The sequence below is a fragment of the Corvus moneduloides genome, chromosome 3 (assembly GCF_009650955.1).
Source record: "Corvus moneduloides isolate bCorMon1 chromosome 3, bCorMon1.pri, whole genome shotgun sequence".
In the NCBI taxonomy this organism is placed as follows: domain Eukaryota; kingdom Metazoa; phylum Chordata; class Aves; order Passeriformes; family Corvidae; genus Corvus; species Corvus moneduloides.
The window spans coordinates 113,329,314-113,350,420 of record NC_045478.1 but is presented as its reverse complement, the minus strand read 5'-3'; the positions used below and the strand labels follow the sequence as shown (position 1 = coordinate 113,350,420).

General features: G+C 44.5%; 1 protein-coding gene and 1 long non-coding RNA gene across 2 annotated transcripts; both read right to left on the bottom strand.

Moving 5' to 3' along the window:
• Window positions 1–4,527: 4,527 nt before the first annotated feature.
• On the bottom strand, window positions 4,528–12,749 carry LOC116441565. Its single transcript, XR_004239147.1, has 3 exons — window positions 7,506–12,749; window positions 6,352–6,527; window positions 4,528–5,721 (listed from the first exon to the last, which is right to left on the bottom strand). It is a non-coding gene; the product is annotated as an uncharacterized LOC116441565 (long non-coding RNA).
• Window positions 12,750–15,708: 2,959 nt separating this feature from the next.
• Window positions 15,709–19,192, bottom strand: LOC116441709 (translation initiation factor IF-2-like). Its single transcript, XM_032103930.1, has 2 exons — window positions 17,970–19,192; window positions 15,709–16,654 (listed from the first exon to the last, which is right to left on the bottom strand). The coding sequence occupies exons 1-2, from the start codon at window positions 19,190–19,192 to the stop codon at window positions 16,630–16,632; spliced, it is 1,248 nt and encodes a 415-aa protein (XP_031959821.1). The 3' UTR covers window positions 15,709–16,629.
• Window positions 19,193–21,107: the final 1,915 nt, after the last annotated feature.

Genomic DNA, 21,107 nt, shown 5'->3' with positions numbered 1-21,107 from the left:
ATCTGGGAAACTCCAGGCCTGTCAGCTTGACCTCAGTGCCCAGCAAGGTTATGGAATAGATCATATTGAGTGCGGTCACATAGCACCTACAGGACAGCCCAGGGATCAGACCCAGCCAGCATGGATTTAGGAGGGGCAGGGCCTGCCTGACCAGCCTGATCTCCTTTTATGACCAGCTGACCCTCCTGGTGGATGAGGGGAACGCTTTGGATGTTGTCTACCTGATTTCAGCAAAGCCTTTGACACCATCTCCCATGGCACACTCCTGGAAAAGGTGGCAGCCCACAGCTTGGACAGGTGCAAACTCTTAGTTTAAGAACTTTGCCAGGCCCAAAGAGTGGTGGTGAATGGTGCTGCATCCAGTTGGTGGCCAGTCACTAGTGGTGTCCCCCAGGGATCTGTGTTGGGCCCAGTCTTGCTTAATATCTTTATTGATGATCTGGATGAGAGGATTGAGTCTACCAGACGACACCAAGTTGGGTACCAGTGTTGATCTGCTGGAGGGTGGGAGGGCTCTGGAGAGGGACTTGGACAGGCTGGATGGATGGGCCAAATCCAGTGATATGAGGTTTAACAAGACCAAGTGTCAGGTTCTGCATTTTGGCCACAACAACCCCCTGCAGCTCTACAGGCAGAGTGACTGGACAGAGGCCAAACAGAAAGGGACCTGGGGAAGTGTCCTCATTTAAAAGACAGGTGTCTACCAGGGAAGGTGGGAACCTTCCTGGAATGGAAAATATGACCCCCTTCCCTCCAAATTATTATAACTTTGAAATTATGGGGTGTCTTGATTGAAAGACAAGGAAGGCAGGAGTCTCCCTTGAAATAAGAAAAAAAAATGCAACCCCCTTCCCTCCAAATTATTGTAATTTTGAAATTAAGGGGCTTTCAGGCAAAGATATGAGGAATAGGAATAACAGTTCTTTACTATTTTTTATATATATATGTGTGTGTGTGTATAACAAGTCAAACAAATAACAATAACTATGGCAGTAACAGCAAACAATCACAAACCCAGTGCCAGCCTTCTCGGCTGTCAGGCCCTTTCCCCTTGGGTGCAGTTACTGTTGCAGCCGGCAGGGGCGCTGGCGGCTCCCGGTGAGCAGGGCAGGTGCGATGGTTCCCCCGCGGCTGCAGGGGGCGCTCCGGAGCGAGCTCGGGGAGCACGCGGCACTGGCGGCTTGGGATCCCAGGAAGAGATGGGACAAAGGCTTCACAAACCCCCTGGGCAGCCAATCCTGGTGTCTGGCCGGACCCTCAGGAACAGCAGGCTGGAACAGCAGGGACAAGCACAAATCCCGGGTGCCAGACGAGATGTATCCAAACTCAGGAGCTGTGGTGGGAACCCCTGGAGGTCTGGACAGGCAGGGCAGGGTGTTGCAGGGCTACAGAGTAGCGAAGGCTCAAAGCAATGGTGGGGGCAGGGTGGCCCCAGCCCGGCTCCCAGCGGGGCAGGGAAAGGTGGGCTTAGGAATCCTGGGGTTTCTCCAGTAGAAGGAAGGCAGCCGAAAAAGCAGAAGCCTACCATGCTGACGAATTCCTTCCAGCCTCTCTCTCCATCCAAACACCGGGAACTAATAGCCCACAAGCTCAGGTGAAACAGAGTAGCCAGATGGACCCCTCCCTCTGTGGCCAGGTCTTTTGTTTTTCTTAAGAACCCAGTAATTTGTCCCCTTGGCAACATGGTATGGGGAAAATTCTTTAAGAGAAAAGGAAAACAGAAGCAGAACTCCTAAAACCCCGACTTGGGGCTTTCAGGCAAAAGTATGGGAAAAGGAATTAACAGTTATTTTCTTGAACAAGACAAACAACAACAACACCACCGGCAGCAACAACAAACAGAGCAGAAACCCAGCACCAGCCTCTCTCGGCTGCAGGTGGTTTCCCCTTCGGTGCAGTTCCACTCACAGCCGGCAGGGGCGCTGGTGGCTCCCAGCTGGGCAGGGCGGGTGCGATGATTCCCCCGCGCCTGCAGGGGGCGCTGTGGCACGAGCTCGGCCACATCTCCACATGACAATGGTGACTAAGGTGACAGGGAAAAGGGGAGGTGGCTCCCTTTGCAAAACCCACAGGGAGCAGCTGGTCTCAGTGCCACTCCAGGTGGTGAGCTAGACTGTAGCACTAACCTCGGAGTGGCGAGCTGGAACAGCAGAGGCAAGCTGACCTGGGGCGGCAAACAAAGTGTAGCAATAATCCTGAAGGGGTGGCAGGAACAGCGTAGGGCTGGGCAAACCCAGGGTGTCGAGCTAAAGCGCAGAAAAAACCCTGAAGCAGTGTCAGAAACAGCGGGGGCTGAGTGGCCCTGGGAAGAGAGAATGTGGAGGGGGGTGTTTTGGGTTTCCCCTGGCTCTCACATGTCTTGTGTGATGTCCTGGTGACACCAGCAGCAGCCAGGCTCTGGCAAGCTGCCAGGAGGTGCTTCCTCCAGAGAGAGGGAGGAGGTGGGGGTCTCGGGTTTCCCCTGAGGCATCCAAGCAGATGGTGAGGGTCCCTCCCAGTGCAGTCGGGTGTTGAAAAGTCCCAGTTCAATGGCTGCTCTTGCGAGCAGAGGCTCACCCACAGTAAGGAGAAGCAGTGAAGGAAAAAACTCTGCAGTAGCAGTGAATCTTCTCCGCAGCAGCAGTCCAACACCAAAACCACAACCGTTTGTCCTCCGACCGGGGGCAAGGACTCCCTCCCCTCAGCTAAGAGACTGCTGCAGCCACACCACCTCTCCCCTTCTCCCCAGAGCCATTTCAAATGGAATTCCAAGATGCCCAGCTAGGTCTTTTGTCTCTTAAGTACCATCCATTCATCATCTCCAGGGTGACAGCTGGGAAGAGAATTCCCTGGAGGGGAAAATAAAAAGCCTAATGCCCAACAGGGTGCTGGTCAACAGTCAACTGAACATGAGCCAGCAGTGTGCCCCGCTGGCCAAGAAGGCCAGTGGCATCCTGGCCCATATCAGGAACAGATGTGTTGCCAGAAGGACAAGGAAAGTCATTCTTCCCCTGTATTTTGCGCTGATTAGATGGCACCTTGATTGCTGTGTTCTGAGTGCCTCAATTTAGGAAGGATGTTGAGATGGTGGAGCATGTCCAGAAAAGGGCAAGAAGGCTGATGAAGGGTCTAGAACACAAGCCCTATGAGGAGTGGTTGAGGGAGCTGGGGTTGTTTAGCCTGGAGAAAAGGCTCAGGGGAGACCTTATCACTGTCTGTAACTCCTTGACAGGAGGGTGTACCCAGGTGGGGGTTGGTCTCCCAGGCAACCATCGAGACAAGACAAGAGGGCACACCCTTACGCTGCTCCAAGGGAAGTTTAGGCTGCATATTAGGAAAAAGTTCTTCACTGAAAGAGTGATTGGTCACTGGAATGGGCTGCCCAAGGAGGTGGTGGAGTCACTGTCTCTCGAGGTGTTTAAGGAAAGACTGGATGTGGCACTCAGTGCCAGGGTCTAGTTGACAAGGTGGTGTTAGGTCATAGGTTGGACTTGATCTCAGAGATCTTTCCCAACCTAGTTAATTCTGTGATTGTCTGAATATAGAAGTTTGAAAGCTCTTTCTTTTCCCTTTCCCACAGTAAAAATGTATCAGTACACCACACCCATGACCTGCATAGGTGGCATCTCAGGAGAATATGCCTGTTTATACTCTAATTAGACTTAGTCTTGCCCCTTGTGCTGAGATTGTAGAGGAAATGGTATTTTCCTCATGCTTGGGATACCCATTCAAGGCGGTAAAGTGAGACCACCCTCAAGTCCTGCAAACTGCACAAAAAGAAGCAAGGATTCCTTGGTCCAAAAAGCTCTTCTATCAGTGTAAAATACCTGAATTCCCACTTCTCCTTGTAAAAAGTTGCTGAAATGCAATACTATCACCTTGCAGGTGCATTGCTCCTCCCAAAGCTGAGGCAAGGGAAAAGGTAAGAGCTGACTCTTGCCTTTGCTTTCACAGCAGCCAGGGATCATTTACAGGTGTGAAAAACGAGGTTCACTCTCCTGTGAGAATTTAAAAAGTTTAATATAAAGACAATAAGAGACACATAAAATAAAGCAAAGAGGTAACGGCTGGGTGCCTTGGTGCTCTGCCAAGAGCACACCTGGTGCTCAAGGATAGTCCTTTTTATACCATTTTTACTGTCTGTTCTTTATGCATATTCAAACTTTTCCAGGAACTGTTCTGCATGGCCACTCCTGGTTCCGCCTTTTTAGAGCATGAGAATTTCTCTGCCTTGCGGTTTTATTTCTTTTGATTCTTGGACCTGGGCTCGTTAGGTGAGAGTTGATAGTCGAGTGGGCCTCTTAATTTCCTCAGATAGTAAGGGCTGATAGCAGCTTTGGCCTCTTTGCTCCCCGGGCAGAGCGGTGATAGCAGCTCTGGGCTCCCCTGGGCCTCCTGTTCTCCGGGCAGAGCAGCCTTTGGGTCCCTTTGTTCTCTGGACAAAATGTTGATTAGCAGCTTTTCGGGCCTCATCCTCTGTTTGATTGGAGGTTCTCTTACTTGCTCACACTTGCTAATATTCTTGCTAAAAAGAAAGAAAACTACATCCACACAGCAAAAGCATTTCTAACATTATATAATATTCACCTTAATACTTGCGAGAAGCCAATATTATGATACGCGTTTATAACACAGGTAATTTCCTGCCTCTTGGCTGGAGACCTGTAACTTCCTAAATTTTAAGAAGAGAGCTCTCTTGCATGAGAAGTCCTTAAATTTATGAGTAGGTGTAAAATCCTTGTTTGGGTGTAAACTGAGGCACAGTTTTAAGACTCAGGAGCTCGTTTCTGTCTCTGCTGTTGCAAGGTAGATATAGGTACATGCTCAGGTTGTAAGAGAAGAAGGGATTTGGCACAGTGAACTCCCACAGCACTCACCAAAGTGGAAAATAAACTGTGTTCTACCAGGCCAGCATTTTAATAAGGATGAGCTCCAATTCTCCTGAGCTCACTTCCAGACCTCCAGTCTTGTAATGTTTGTGATCATTCTGAATAGCAGAATATCAGATGTGTTACATGCTGACTTCAAACAGCAGACATCTGCATTTTGGGAGATGATATGTGGCTGTTGGTGCTTGAAAAAGAGAAAGTTAGGTACATTTGGACAGATTGTTCCAAAGCTGCTCCTGAGCCAGACCCCAAGAGATGCTGATCACCTGCAGCTCTCACTGACCTTCTCCTTGTTGATGTAACCATGCTGCTGATGGTGCTGTGCTTCTGTGTTACTCACAGCTTCACTAAAAATCTTTATGGTATCTGGTCAGTTGCAGCCTACCTGAAATCTGATAATAGTACACGTCGGAGCAAGAGTGTTCACTGTGTACTGCTGTCTGCCTCTTTCATTAGTCATTTTTCAAAAATTAAGCAGAAATGCCTTTGAGTAACACATTATGAGCCACTTCAGTGTACTTCTAATCTCAGCAGTGCATTATCTATTAAATGTGCCCCATTTCTTTCAGCTAATTCATATGCTACTCTAAATTTGACCTAATGAGTACAGATTATGATACAGATCAAGAACATGCAGGGCCTTCAGGTGGTGTAAAGCAGCTGCAAAAGCTTGAAGGGTCAAAATGTACCTACCCATGAATTGCTGTTTTCTGGGAAAGATACCCTGTCTCTCCAACTTGATTCCCTTAATAAGGTTCAACCTATGCCAGCATCTGCCATCATGACATACAGCAGGATTTTAACATTCCAAGGACCTGGTAGCTGGTGTCTCATCTGTGACTCCTCAGGCAGCCTGCAAACAAGCATATGAACCATGACCAAAAATTAGGCACCAGCTCTGTTAATGAGTGGCAGTGAGACACATCTGTCCTGCTGTTTCACTGCCACTGGTTTCAGGGCAAGGGGAAGAGAGGTTTTATGTGTGCTAATAGAAGCTACTTCATAAGAAACAACCAAATGAAATAAATATTGTTCTGCCTTGCAAATATTTAATTCTGTTCTGGAAAATGGACTGGCTTCAACACAGGAGTATGTGATGGCCAACCCTGCAGAGCAGCCTGTGTGCTATGGCAGCTTTCTAAATTTGCCTGCCCTCTCCTATCAGGACAGCTGGCACTCAACAGCAGGTGAATTTGCCATACGTTTCTCCCATGAGAAAAAGACTACAATACTTTCTGCATACTTCCCTCCTTATTTACTTACTTTGCACAGCTGTCCCCTGCCATGCTATCAAAGGGATGGAAATCCTTTCCTTAAAGGTACTTGCTGGCTAAATTCTGTACTACTCCAGCACTCACTTCTCATTTTTCTCTTGGATCTCAAACTTTTCACCCTTCATTCTCTCCGTTTCACTACTCCATCTTCCTTTTGCAAATGTCACTCAGCCTTTTCTCTTATGTGTCTGTCCTCCCAAATAACTGACCTTTGATTTGTAGAGAAGAACTGTAAGTTTTATCTGGCAGTTACATGGGAAGAGTTGCCTTTGGAAACCTCCCACATTCACATTTCACTGGTTTCCCCAGGCTTTTTATTTTGTCAATCAGCATAAATTCAAACAGTCAGGGTACAAGTGGAGTCAATCCCATTTTATCAGAGGCACTGCAAAAGATTTTCATAGTTACAAACTGCTTTAAAGATATTTTTTCCCCTTAGAAATTTTAGCAAAACAGCCGAACACGTTTCTAGACATATATAGCAAAACCACAACATATCTCGAATGTTTTTGATTTTGACCTAGTGAATTCCAACACTTCAAAAAGGTTTATAATTAAAAGCTCTATTTTCTCTGGTCCTGTAAACAGTTATCAACATGTTCATAAAACTCCAGATATAAAACTCCTGACACCCTCCCATTTTTCAAGTGAAAAATTAAAGCATTGGAAGGCACAGTAATATCTCCAAGAATGTGAATCTTGATCCTATGACTTAATCATCAAATCACACTTTTCTCCCCCTCAACTGGTTATGCTTAGCCTCTGTGCTGAATAACCCTCCTGGATGTAGCTGGAGCCAATAGGCAGTGAATGCTCAATCAATCAATCAATCAATCAACAAAGAACAGTTAACCACCAAGAAAAGAAAGGTCTTTGAAAGTTATTTCTCATCTCATGAAGATAATGAAGATAATCTGGGACCCCCCAGATATGGTACAGAGACAGGAGAAAGAATAAAAATATAACACTCAGAAAAAACCCTAAGCAGTATAAAACCGGCAATGAATGAATATAAGCATGACCTCTAATTTAAACTTCCCACAGGATGTAGTTTGGTGTGTATATTTTAATTGTTGCTTTGCTTCATATCACAACCTTTTGATAAATAGTCTGTTTTTTAAAAATGCCACTGGCTTATCTGAACAGTGTCAGAACATAATAGCTGATACTTCTTAAGTAATTTTGGCCCTGCTACTTGGTCTACACATATCTTGTGGATTCAAAGTGAGCAGCTCACATAAATCTGCCAGGGACCTCTGCCAGCGAGCTGCCAAGAGTTTGAACATGTGAACAAAATCACTCTCCTAAGTAAGTAATGGGTCTTGAGCCATTACAAACAAATAATTACACTCAGGATCCTTACATTTCTCTTCTCAGCACATACTGCCAATTGGTTGTTCTATGGGAAGGATTTAGGATGGGTTCTGTAATGACACTGAAAGTAAACATTAACAATTAATGCAATTCATTATCACAGTATTTTTAAGTGAGTGCAAATTGATTTTTGAAGGGCATCCAAACCAATCTGTTCTAGAATAACTGCTAACGGCAACTTACCTCTTAGTGGTGCTTAGCATTTACTGAAATAAAAATGCACTATTCTAAAATTTATGAGAATTGATATCAGTGTTTCAATGAACTTCTCAGAAAGTGCAAATGTCCTTAGTAAGCTGCTTAGGATGGGCTTCTGATGTTGTAACTGGTATTCAAGAGACATTTTATTCCAAGATAGTTATTAAAGTCCATCAAGGCCATTTGAAGGACCTAAACAATAGTATGTAATTCAGTATGAATAAACATATAAAAATCTGATATTGTGAAGTGTTTCTCAGCTACCAGGAGCCTTGCTGTTCCTGTATTGAATCAAAAGCACTCACAAGTTCTGTCTACTATTTACAACTTCACGATCAATTAGTGCATCATTATTGGTTAATGTAAGATTTACAGGAAAGCAGTGATAAGGAAAAACAAATGCAAGCAGGAAATACACAATTATTGAAAGTCCCAGTCTTGGTAATGGCTATTTCTAATTAAATATAAATGGATGAGAAATGTCTGGCTCTAATCCTCTTGTCAGATCACCACAGGGTAACAAAATGTTAGATCACCTCACACAGGCAAACAGTTTTTCATGTAAGAAGGAAGCCAGATGTTCAGTTGACTTATTTGAATTCTGCTGAAGGAAAGTCTCTAAGTGAGTTTGAGAGACAAGACAAGTGAAACCTGGTGACAGTTTATACCATTGCAGATAAAGCAGGGCCTCAGGAACTATGCAAAGAGCCAGATCAGAAAATCATAGTTTTATCATCCTGCTAAGAAGGTGAATGCTTTCCCCCTATCAAGTCATTAATATAATGGATTATATTGTAGGTTAACCTAATGGATTATACTGTTTGCACCTAGACATTTTGGTAGATTTGGATTTGAAAACACATAAATGGAGTTCTTGTTCCTGATTCTCAATGAGTTATCCACAAGGTACAGACATTTGCCATGTGTAGTTAGAACTTATTAAAACAGGATGTATTGGTCAGTAGGGACCGAGCTCCATCCAGAACAGTATGTAGCAAAAGATAGTTGGGTAACACACATCAACTAAATACGACAAGGTGAGCACGAATATTTTTCCACACTACATCAAATTTGAAACCGAGTAAGTAAACTTGTTATCTCATGGAAACAGACTCTAGATAAATGTTTTATAGTTCTCTGTTCTTGCTAAAGAAAGCAATAATAAAGCCCCCCATATTTGAAGCATTTATAAAATCTAGTAAAAGACAGTTGTTACAAGTCTGGTCAGTGTCAGTCTGGTCACATTAATTCTTACTCAACATAAAAGCTCTAGCCATTCTATGTCTTCTCTTGTTTCCACATATTTATCTATTAAAAAAAGGTAAATTATCCTTATGCACATTTTAGATTTATGTCTTTCATTCCAGCTTTACTATTTCTCATTGGTCCATCTGCCTTATAACATTTTCATGTTGCTTTTGCCATCCAGCAGTTGGTGGTGATTACCACTTGAAAAGTTAATATTCATGGTGGAACAGAAATATCTTCTTCTTCAGCTTTTTCTAACATCCACAACAGTGATTTCCAAAGAAAATGCCATCACCATGAACAGGAGTTTCACAGTAAAGGCACACAAAATCATGCTTGGAGGCCAGGACTGGAAAGAAAAATTCTTAACTGTCTACATTTGACTCCAGCACTCACTCCAAGGTGGGTGCTGCATGCCCTGACTCCCTGGCTTTCCCAAAGGTATTCTTTTTAGATTCTCTTGAAAATCTGTGATGCTACAGGCACATTTGTACAGATCAGTGTGGGAGTTACAGGCAGGATAAGCCTTTCTATACAGTCAGATCTTTGTGTGGTTAAGAAGCTACTGAGCTGCAGTAAGTGGCACTGTGAGGGTTTATAATCCACTTTGGGGCGAAGAAGTGATAAATGATGCCTCTTTGGGTTGCACTGAAACAGGCTATGAGTGCTTATTTACATCATGAAAGCTGGAGGATGGTGACGGATGGGGCAGGTGTGGAAACTGCACAATTTGTACATCTGTCCTTCCAGCTGCAATGGAAGAAGTCACTCTCAACTCCAAACTTAGCACAGGTACTTCCAAGATCCTTCTACAGCTCAAAAGATGACTCACCTTTTTCACTCAGAATTCACTCAGAATTAGAAATTCTGTTGAAAACACTACTGTACTCTTTGAATCAGACCCTTTGTGAAATGTCACCTTTTACTCAAAGATATGTTTTTACATGCTCTGTAAATCCATCCCTTTACTCATTCCCAGCTTGTTTTTTCTTGCTTGATCTATAACTTTTTTGTAGGCATTCAAGTGTCCACAAGCACATGGTAAAAGTGATTGAGCATTCATATCCGGTAAATGGGATTCAAATGCTGGACCCTTCTCAATCACTAGTAGTCACTGATGCTTCTGTCACTCTCAATTAGCTAAATTTTGGATTTTTCTGGTATGGTAAAACTCAAAATCCTGCTCCTAAATTGTAACTTGTTCCTAGGAGCTGTGTCACAGAGAACCTAGCTGATATCCCATGTGAATCTGAAAAACATTACAGTCATCTTTCTGGACTTAGTGCATACAAGCTAATTACAGTCCCTGAACAGAAAAACACTTTATACAGGTTTGAAATTAGTGTGACTACAATAAGAAATTAAAGTGATAGCAGCAAGCTGCAGGTTTCGCAGTGTACGTATGGAGTTAACACCTAAGCTCCTGTTTTCTGCAGCAAAATATCAGGGTCAGGTTTCTCCTTAGCAGCACATGACAGGTGATGGCTACTTCTGGCTCTTTCTGGAAACAAAAAGGACCAAAGCTCTTCCTACAGAGCACTCAGCTCTACAGAGGGTCACATTTCTACATGTGAGAGATTTTCATGTTCTCTGCAGGCTCCTTGCACATTTGCTATGTTATTTCCCCCTCCCTGTTGAAGTAATAAATCCTTTGGGGGAGGACCTGCCTCTCACTGTGGTATAGAACAGAATTTTGCTTCCAATCTCAGTGGAGGCTTTAGCTGCTACTGTAAGATAAATGACAGCCAATAACTACAATATAGATGCTCTGTGGTCTTCAGAATGATCACCTGTCTGCTAAATTAGTGTTTCAGATGTCTCACCTAAAGTTTATTTGTTTCTTGTTTATTTATTAATTGAAAATACTTGTGCCCAAAGGTAAGCAATCAAAAATTACTAGCTTTCATTTGGAGGAACGGATGTCATTTTAACCCCAGCTTTTTTTTTGTTGGCTACAGTTGGCAGACCCTCATGCAGAGGCAGAATTTTTTGATTTGTTCAAGTAACAGATCACTATACACAACACCAGGCAAACCCAGGGAACCAGGAAAATTTAAAGAGAATTCCTCCAAAATACTTCAACTGCAAATCAGGCAGAACATACCTGTCACTTGTTCACTCTGACTCATGGAGTCAATCAATAAAATACACTGAGCAATTTAGTAGGTAGCTGATGCCAGCTCCTGTGGGTACAGATAGGAAGTGTACTTGATGCTACAAAGAGCAAAGTTGGTAAATTTGCTGTAGAATCACAAAAAAGTCCTTCTCTTTAATGATTTCTAACTGACAAACCTCTTGCAAAATACACTTTGAAAAGCCTTTTCCATGAATTCAGGGTTCACAAGTGATAACAGGATTATCAGCCCTGAGGCATGAGATGCACAAAACACATACCAGAAAAACTGAAACTTGAGAAAAACCTCCTATTTCCCAGCAGCTCCTCCTCTCCCATCACCTTCACAAAACATTAACCTCAAGGCTCACCCAGCCTTTCATTTCTCAAACTGTGAGCAAAGGAGAAGCCTCAGAATCTGAGATACCAACAAGCAGAATGTGAAGGGGCAGTGCTGGGACAAGATGGGTGGTCCTGCCCTCATTAGCATCCCTCCAAAACAGAGGTACCCTTAGGGATACCCTTCAGCCTATAAAGTGCTTCCTGGGGAGGCAGTTCTGAATTCTGCTTAGACCTACAGCCAATCTGGCTTCATTTGCACTGAAATTTTATTAGGCATTTCAAACAAAGAGAAGCATTTAGCTTGTTCTAATGTTTTACTAAAGTTGAAAACCTGCAGAAGTTTTCCTGTGTGAACTGCAGTTTTCCTGTGTGAACTGTTTTTAATTACTGCTGTTTTCTTTTAGCTTAATCAGAACATGGAACACCAACTTTGACATTCTTCTCAAAGCAAAATGCTGACACTGTGAATGGTGACATCATCAAAATGCTCTGATGTGTTTTATCATAGTTACTCTTTTTATTGCATTCTGTAAAGATGTAAAGAAAAATTAAAACCACTTAAATATTCAATTTGGAAAAAAATAGAAGCTGTTCTCATGAAATAAAATTCTGACTAAAACTATGAGGGGTCATGTTACGGCATGATGTCCTGCAGCAATGAAGCCCATACAACTGCACTGTTTATGTGCAACCAGTCCTGGTACTTATTTCTCTCTTCCAGAAAAACTCACATCCCAAAATCGGCCAAATTTGGGTAGAGATTTTGCACACCTCTTAAGCTTGCAGATAGACAGCTGGGTAGAAAATCCACTTCTTTTGCAGAGTATATTATGTTTTCATGTGCTGTTTATGACATTAGTTTATTTAGGGTGAGAACATCCTGTTGTGAGCTACTTTAATATGAGAAAAAAATAACTTTGTCACTGGACAGTGGATACAAACAATGTATTTTCCAAGTTTCTTTCCACAGGCTGTTTTCCACAAACTTCTTTGTTTTCTCTCAGAGGGATGAAGCACACAAAACTTATCATAATAACCCAGACAGCAGAGGGATCCTGGCTTTGGAGGAGTAGAGGACAATATCAATAGTAGAGAAAAAGTTACATATGAAGAGAGCATGATTTTGCTCTACAACCCTCTGCAGATTGACAGACAGCAGTGTATTTTGGTAATAATAATCCATCAGAAAACAAGTTTCCATCCCCCCCAAATGATAAACCCATTTGGAAGTGCAATTGAAACCAATTGATGTCAAATTTGATGAGAAGTGGCCTGTAGGTACAAAAATGCTGTTAGTGAGGATCTTCTTGTTATTTTCTAAGTCCGTGAGAGACTTTCTCTCTCACAGAAGAGGGAGCAGGGAATGTAAACAACCAAGCCACCTGCAACCTTGGAAAGTCTTGTTTATGGTATAGTAGAAAATATTTTGATAATGGATGTTTTAGGATTTTGGCCAATCACCCCCAAGGGGTGGCTGGTCCTTTGTCCAATTAGACTATGAAGAAAAAGTCTATAAAAGAGTTTGTAAAATAATTAAATAAATCAATCTTGCTGCACAATTCCTGCCTGCTGGATCTTCTCCTCCTCCTCCTCCCTATGGCTGCGGGACACGGTGATATACCGTAGGAACCAGGCCAGCTGTAATAGTGGCCTAAGGCAGAGAGCTGCACACAAATAACAATTGATCCACAGCACACAGCACTTGGCTTTTGATATTTTTCACATTAAAGGAAAAGTCCTAGGATGGATTAAACAAGTGACAGTCCAGGAATGAGAAGCAGCAATGTCTCCCTGCAGTAAAGGACAGCTGTACTCCCTCCTCCTGCCCAGTCCTTCCATGCTGGAAAGCAGGGGCACAGTCTTCATTTACTTCCTCTACTGTTTATTTCATGCACTCTTGAAATACACGTTCCTTTTGCCAACAATCACAAAAGAGGAAGTAATCAGTGAAGTAATGCATTTTGCTTAGAAAGAAGTGTAAATTCTCTAACTTTGAAGCATAACCAAATTCTCACCTCAAGAAGTAAGTAAAAGACTTTTCTTAGAGGGCAAATTTTAGCATAAATATACAGTTTCTTTCTGACCACCTCCAGACTTGGGGATAATAACTTGAAAGGAGATAAAATGTGTCAAAGGTCTGCAGAGGTCAGTATTCTCCCTCTAATTGTGAATACGGAAGTAGGCTGTTCTGTATCTTGTTAATTATTGTTATTTGTTGTCCCCCGGTATCAGTTGTTTTTCCCCTTGTTTTTTCACTTTCCTCTTTTTGCACTTTCGTGCCCTATAAGACTTCATTGTTTCCTTAGGCTCATGCCTGGCCATATGAGGAGGATCCAGCATGAAATGGATGGAAGAGCACAGCAACAGAGCAAAGAGTCAGACTTTTCCACATGGGATAGAGTCCTAGCCTTCTCCTCCTACTGTGTTTGTGGCATCTGGGTTTACTCTCCTAAGCTGCAAAGCAGAGGTTTTGCTGCTCTGCATCAAAACAAGTGAAAATACAGACTGCAAACCGTGACCTGAATCTATAATGGATGACTTCTGAAACTGTTCAGAGATGCTCCATGAATATTTTAGTTAGAGATAGGCAATAACTCAGCCTACGAATACAATGTACAGTTGCCTGTTACATGGCCAATGAACAGGTGTAGAATGGTAAATAAGCAGCATTTGTCTCCATTTTTCCAAAGAATGTCTGAACCTTCTTTGTAACTTTTGAATACACAGAAGAATAAAGCGTCTTTACTCTGGTAGGGCAGCTTTGACTCTCGTCCCACTAATTTCAGTGGGGTTGAGAGATGTTCAGGAAATCAGGTCTTGCACGGGGTCTTATATTTCAATTTTTTTCTCAGTGTCTATAAATAGAAAAGCTTCATCTTAATCTACACAAACTATATTTTCTCTTGTTTTTGTCTGGGTGTCATCAAAAGCAAGGCATAATTTATCAATATAAAGCAAAACCAGATGAGAATTTATAAACCATGTACATTGTTTCTAAAACTTAGAACAGGTGTAGTATTTATTTCCTACATAGTATCACTGGTAGAGGTATCAGTGTTTTGTGACTTCAATTATTGAAAACTACAGGTAACAAAATTTCTTCAGTACTTGAATTTTCAGTACTTCAGTATAAAATAGCATCTGAGAAACCAAGTAGAATGTGCATTATATACTTGCGTTCAAGAAATATTGTGTATGTTACTTTGAACACACTAGGGAAAAGACTACTCTAGAGCTGAGGAACTGATGACCAAAAGAAGTTACTAATACAAACTCTTCAACTAGGAATATAACAAATAAATCATATTCATAATACAGAAGAATCTCTAAGAAATGAACTGGGATGGAGCTCTGACTTTTATCCTTTCCCTGTCTGTGGATTTGGGTGTTCCCCAATGTCTTACAGAAAATATTTTTACATGGCACTTTAGCCTTAGGAGCAATCTTCCAGTCTATAAACTCCACATATAATTTGTTGGCTTTCATTTGTCTCATCAAAATTTACACTGTAAATTACACCCCCTTTCTCAGTAACAAAAAGACACCTCTAGAGTAGCTTCACTGAAGATAGCAGGACAATCCCAGCTGGGACCTAGGTTATGGCAGGATGTTCTTGTCAGTTGACCCAGAGGAGTCAGGAAAGGTGGGTAAGACACAAATCTGACCTTTTGAACTGAAATCTTGCTCAGAGATTCCAGCTAGAAAGCATTCTCCCATTTTTCCTATTTGACCTTGCTACATACAGGTCAAATGAGAGCTTCAGACAAGCCCTGCCTTAGGCTAAGATTTTTGGCAGCAGCTTGAATTTAGGCAGCCTGCACCTAAATTGCTTCAGACCACAAATTGTCAAGAATGGCAGATTAGGTCTATTATAAAATGAATTACTTATTGAATAGATAGGAGATTAAGAGTCAAAATGCCTTAAACAGAGTTACTTACTACACAGTGTAAGACAAAAAAGAACTACTATTAGATTACATGAAACAGTGCACAAGATCAGGGTACCTATATTAAAGCTAGCAAAGAAATAGTTTAGATTAGGAGTCAATGTAATTTACCACCGAAATGATGATAGTGTTCACAGAGTCCTTTCCCTCAATCCCCAGCAGAGTAACCACAAAGAGCCGGTGTCATGACTTTGGGGAGAAAGCTCCACATGTTTCCACGGAATGTGCAGAAGATTTCTGCTTTGTGATAGTTTGGTATTGCTTTTATAGTTTATAAAGTGATGTTGCTGTTATCCCCAGAGAGACAGCAAAAATCACGACATAAGTCCAGGTCAGATGATATATCCGAAGCAGAGCTAAGACTCCTTTAATGCCAAAGCCCCATCTTTTATAGCATGGATCGCAAAAGAGAAATTATGTGATTGGCCCCTTGGCTAGTCACCCACCACAGTGAGTGGCTGAGCGGTATAACCACCCATTTCAAAATATTATTCTCACAAGACTGAAAACAATTCCACCGTTCTCACAACAACCTGCACCTGTGGATAGTTTACCAAACAGTCTTTCTGTTTCTCAGTTAAAGTGTGAGAAAGGAAAAACTTTGCAGATGCTTCAGCAGCTGGAAAATTCCTCTGCTCCTGCCTTTTAGCATCCACAGTTCCCCCTTTTTGTCTGAGACCAAAAAGGTCGCGTTTGTAATCCTCTGCGGGACCCCTTGAAGCAAGGAGAACAAACACAGTGTAAGGGGTCTGTTTGACCAAACAGAATCTAAATCAGATACTGATTTAAGGCAGGTAGAGAGATCCTCCAGCAGTGCCAAGGGAAATATATCTAGCAAACCCAGCTATACGTCCAGTCATTAATTCTGAATAGCCTTAAGGGCTCTACATCAATTACTGCTTCTGGATAGCCTTAAGGGCTCCAATATTCTGCATAACATTCTGACTCCATAACACAAGAAACTTAAAATTCAGTCTCTGTTAAAATTCAGTCTCTGCTTGTAGAAGGACCAGGCTGAGGGTTGACATCCTGGTCATCATCTGAAGAATCATTCAGTGGTTGATCTGCATTCTGGTCATCATTTGAGGGTTGCCTTGGAGGTTGCCTGTTCTGCTGCTGGTGCCGCAGATTGGGCCGAACACATCTTGCAGGTAGCCATTGTACCCCAGTATCTGTGGGAATACAAGCATACCCATACCCCCAAGCAATAGCTCATACAGGCCTTTCCAGTTCTCAGTGAGTAGGTCCTGTACCCAGACCTTCGCTCAAGGCAGGTGCGTCTCCTGCAGACTGCAATGAGAGAAAATAATTCAAGATAACAGGATTATTTGAATTTGGTAGCACTGTAAAATGATTATTTGCCCGCGTCTTCTGAGAGACATAGGCAAGGCCAGTATCACCTTTCACAGAAGCACGCACGCCCAAGATCGCAAAAGCGAATTTCCAATGGGCAATGACATCACGACCTTTCTCTCCAGTATGAGCAGATGCCCACGTAACTGAGGAGAAAGTGTGAATAAACTTTTTTGCAATGCCTTAGCTTATGCAATTTTATCAGGCTGAGAAGCTACCCATGCAGGGTTAGCCAGCACATCAGCCCTAGCATTACCTTCTGTTATGAAACCTGGCAATTTGGTGTAGCTTCAGGTATGCAAAATGAATGCACTTGAGCTTGAGTATTAATCAGTGACCAAATTCAAAGCTATCTGAGATCCACTTGATAAACAGGTCGAGCAGAAACAACCTATTGAACCTCCTGCAGCACTCATCGTGCTTTGGGAGTCAATTTCCAAGGTGAATTCAACTTGGGGTCCCCCTTTTAAAATTCCAAAAAGCGGGGAGAGCTGTGCTGTGGTTAGCCTTGAAGAAAGACATAACCAATTATTGATACCCTGCAACTTCTGAGCATCATTTAAAGTCTTAATAGAATCTGAGAATTGCATATCTTAATGTTGTATATTTGGATTGTCATCATGGTACTTGTACCTTGTCCACCCCAGTGAATCTGACAATGGTCCAACGAAACAATCAAAGTAGTGTTCATGGTTCAAAAGGAGAGGCCCTGAAAGTTCTCAGTGACTACAAGGAGCAACAACTTTCTCGGATTCAGATAGAGATGAATACTCACAAAAAGGATCCTTATAACATGACTGGAGTCTAAGATGCCTATTGCAGCTGTATAAAACCACCCTGGCTGATTCCCGGGTGGTAGCTGCAACCTGGCACAGCAGGCCTGTGTCAGGGGAGCTATGCCCTGGGGAAACATTTGACTCCCTTTTGCATTCCTGGTCAAATTCCCTAAACGTATTAGAGGTTGACCATTAGCATGAAATATAGACTGGCAGTATTCTGCAACATGACCTATCCTGCTGCATCTCCTGCACAGAATAACCCTGTTCCCTTTGTTTCTCCACCTTTTCTAATTTGATTTGGAGTGCTCGTAACTCTAGGCCTCTTTTGTCCTAAATATTTCCGAACAAAACATTCAGGTTTATCCATCTGACCTGAATTGGAAAAAACCTGTTGCACAGGAAAAACCTGGACCATCCCATCTGTGTTATTATCACTACTTTGTTTCATTGTTGCATCGCATTTGCAGGCTTACTTTTTGCGCCTAGGCTCTGTTACGCAATCCTGCCATGAAGCAAGCGTTGGCGTGGCAACGCTGCTCACCCCTCCGGCCAGGAGAGTGCCCGACGATCCCCTGGGAGATTGGCATGTTGGCCCAGAAGGCGTGGCCGTGCCCCGCCATACGGCCGGGGCTGCTACTGCCGCTTTCGGCCGTGCCTGCGCTGGACTGGCAGGTGGGGCCGCGCCGGAGCTCGGAGCCTTGGCGGGCGGGGCGGCAGGGAGTGAAACCGCGGAGGCTGGAATCCGGGCGGCGCCCGGGACCCTGCGGCTCGAGTTCGCCGCCGCTTTCGCGGAGGAGTCGGGGTTACAGCAACCGGCTCCGCCGACGTGGTCGGCTCCGCCCCCGCCCCCCGTGATGCGGGCTCCCGGGGCGCAGGGGCCGACCCCCCGGCCGGCTCCACGGCTGAGGCAGGTAGCGCCACTTCCGCCCGCGCCAGCTCTGGGGCCAGGGGAGAGGCAGCGCCGGAGCCTGGAGCCTCGGCGGCTAGAGCGGTGGTGGCCGCAACAGGGGCTGGATCTGCGGTGCGCGTATGTACCGCGGTGGCCAGCTCTGACGCATACGCGGCCGGCTCCGGCGGTGTGCTCTGAATGTCTGGCGCCGCGCCCGGTTCCGGCACCGGGACTAACTGCCCCGTCTCCCGCCCCAGCGCAACAATAACCGGCTCTGCTATAATCCCCGGCAGCGCTGTGAGCTCCAATTCTATATCCTGCAGCGCTGCCAAGATTCGTTCCCCCATAAAGACAATTCGGGGAACTTGGCTCATGCCGCCACTGCGTTTGCGCCGGGGAGTCCCGATCATCTGGGCCCAACACTACGGAATCTTGCGCGGGACTGAAACTTACGGGATACGGGACCGCGGGGGACCGGGGCGGCCTGGCCGCGCCCAGAACCGACCTGGGCAGTCCCTGCAATAGCGGCACAGGGAGCTGTAACGCGGCTGGCAGCGACGCTGCGCCCGCTGGTGCCGCGCTCAGAGCTGCGGTGGGTGCTGGACCGACCTGGCAAGCAGGCGGCGGCGGATCGACCCAGGGAGCAGCGAATCCTGCCGAAACCGCCGCCACCGCGACTCCCCCAGCCCTCCCCCCCCCCTCCAGGAAGGCAATGGTGCAGCTGAGGGCTGCGCCGGTCCGGAGGGGGTGTGATCTCCCGGAACGAAAGAGAAAAGACGGTTCGTTCCATCCGTGATCGGAGGACATCCTGAGGACACAGAGTTAGGCAGTTCTTCCCCTTTTCCTCCGTCTGCAATAGTATTATCAGCTCCCATGAGTGCTATCACAGATTTTAAGACAGAGAGTACCTTATACGCGTCTTTATGTCCCATCTTTGCAGTCCACGGTTCTGTCTCACGGCTTTGGTGAGGCAGTCGCTGCGCACGCCCCATGTCTCCTAAAGTCCGATGTACAGTCGCAGGGCACCAGACCTTCTAAAGTCCGAGCGGTTGTATAGGCGTCGGACAAGCACCAGATGTCTTTGGTACCCGTCGGTTGGGACACCAGACGTCCTACGTCTGGGACACAGTTGCGGTACATGCGGCTGTTACCAGACGTGCACGTCGGTCGGTCACCAGACCTTCTAAGTCCGGTTGCGGCTGTAGTACATGCGGTGTCACCAGACTGTCTAAGTCTGGTTGCGGTCTGGTGTTACAGTGGGGGTACTGCAACACGTGTATCAGACAACGAGACCCGTGGAAAAGAAATATATATGGACCGATTCTTGATAGATGTTTCAGAAAGATGTTTATTTCTCCATCCGCATGGCTGAGGACCTGTGGAGGAACTGCTCAATCACGGGACCCGAGGGTCCTTGCCCGCGCAGGGAACACAAACCAACCAATGGGGAACGAGGCTGAGCAGGGGCGGGGGAAACCCCGTGCCTCCCCCCCAGGGCCACATGGCGGGGGGGACGAGCCCCAACAGTCTGGCACGTACCTTCTGAGAGGCTGCGGTCGCAGTACACGTCAGGGGTCACCAGATGTCACTGTTATCCCCAGAGAGACGGCGAAAATCACGACATAAGTGCAGGTCCGATGATATGGCCGAAGCAGAGCTAAGGCTCCTTTAATGGAAAGCTCATCTTTTATAGTGTGGTTCGCAATAAAGAAATTACGTGATTGGCCCCTTGGCTAGCCACCCACCACAGTGAGTGGCTGAGCGGTATAACCACCCATTTCAAAATATTATTCTCACAAGACTGAAAACAATTCCACCGTTCTCACAACAACCTGCACCTGTGGATAGTTTACCAAACAGTCTGTTTCTCAGCTAAACCATGAGAAAGGAAAAACTTCGCAAATGCTTCAGCAGCTGGAAAATTCCTCTGCTCCTGCCTTTTAGCATCCACAAAGTGAAGTGTCTGTCAGTCAGAAATTCCAGCTTATCTTTCTACATGTGCTTCCACAGCTCCTGTCACCTGAAAGCATCAATTCCATGGTGCTGAAATAACTCACTGCAAGTCAAACTGTCTTGACTGAGTCATTTCACCAAGGCTCATGTGAGGCTTATGTGAGAGTGAGATGCCCTGTGTTATTTCATCAGCTAACGAGCAACAGATAAGCTCTCCTGTGGCAGGGGGACATGTCCTGCTACAGACCTTGCCATGGACCTCACAGACTGAAAAAGCCAAGACAAATAAGTGAGCTGGTGATCACAAGGATGGCTTTTGTCTACTCTAAAAATGTCATGGCCAAACAATGCTACTGGTCAAATGTCAGTTTTGCATATATTAGGAAAGGTAAAGAGATTTTTTTACATTCTGAAAATCTCAGCTGGGGGAAAGAGAGTTTAGTACCTTAAGAAGAACAGACAAAGTAAAGAAGAGGTATTTACTTTTATAAATAAGTCAAAAATCTGCATCTTGAAGTCCATATTCCAAGTGATCAACTTGAGTGTTACCTCCACTTTTATATTCAGGAAAGCTGAAAGGACACCAGGGATACAGGCAACCAAATGCTCAGAATTAAATAGAATCAAAGTAACATATAACAAGTACTAAAGCTCAGGAAAAAAAAATCAGGATATGCCAATGTAATTGATATTCCTGTACATTAAGACATAGCCTTTTAAAACATGATATTACACTGTTTTATTTAAGAGCTCTTAACCCATCGTTGCT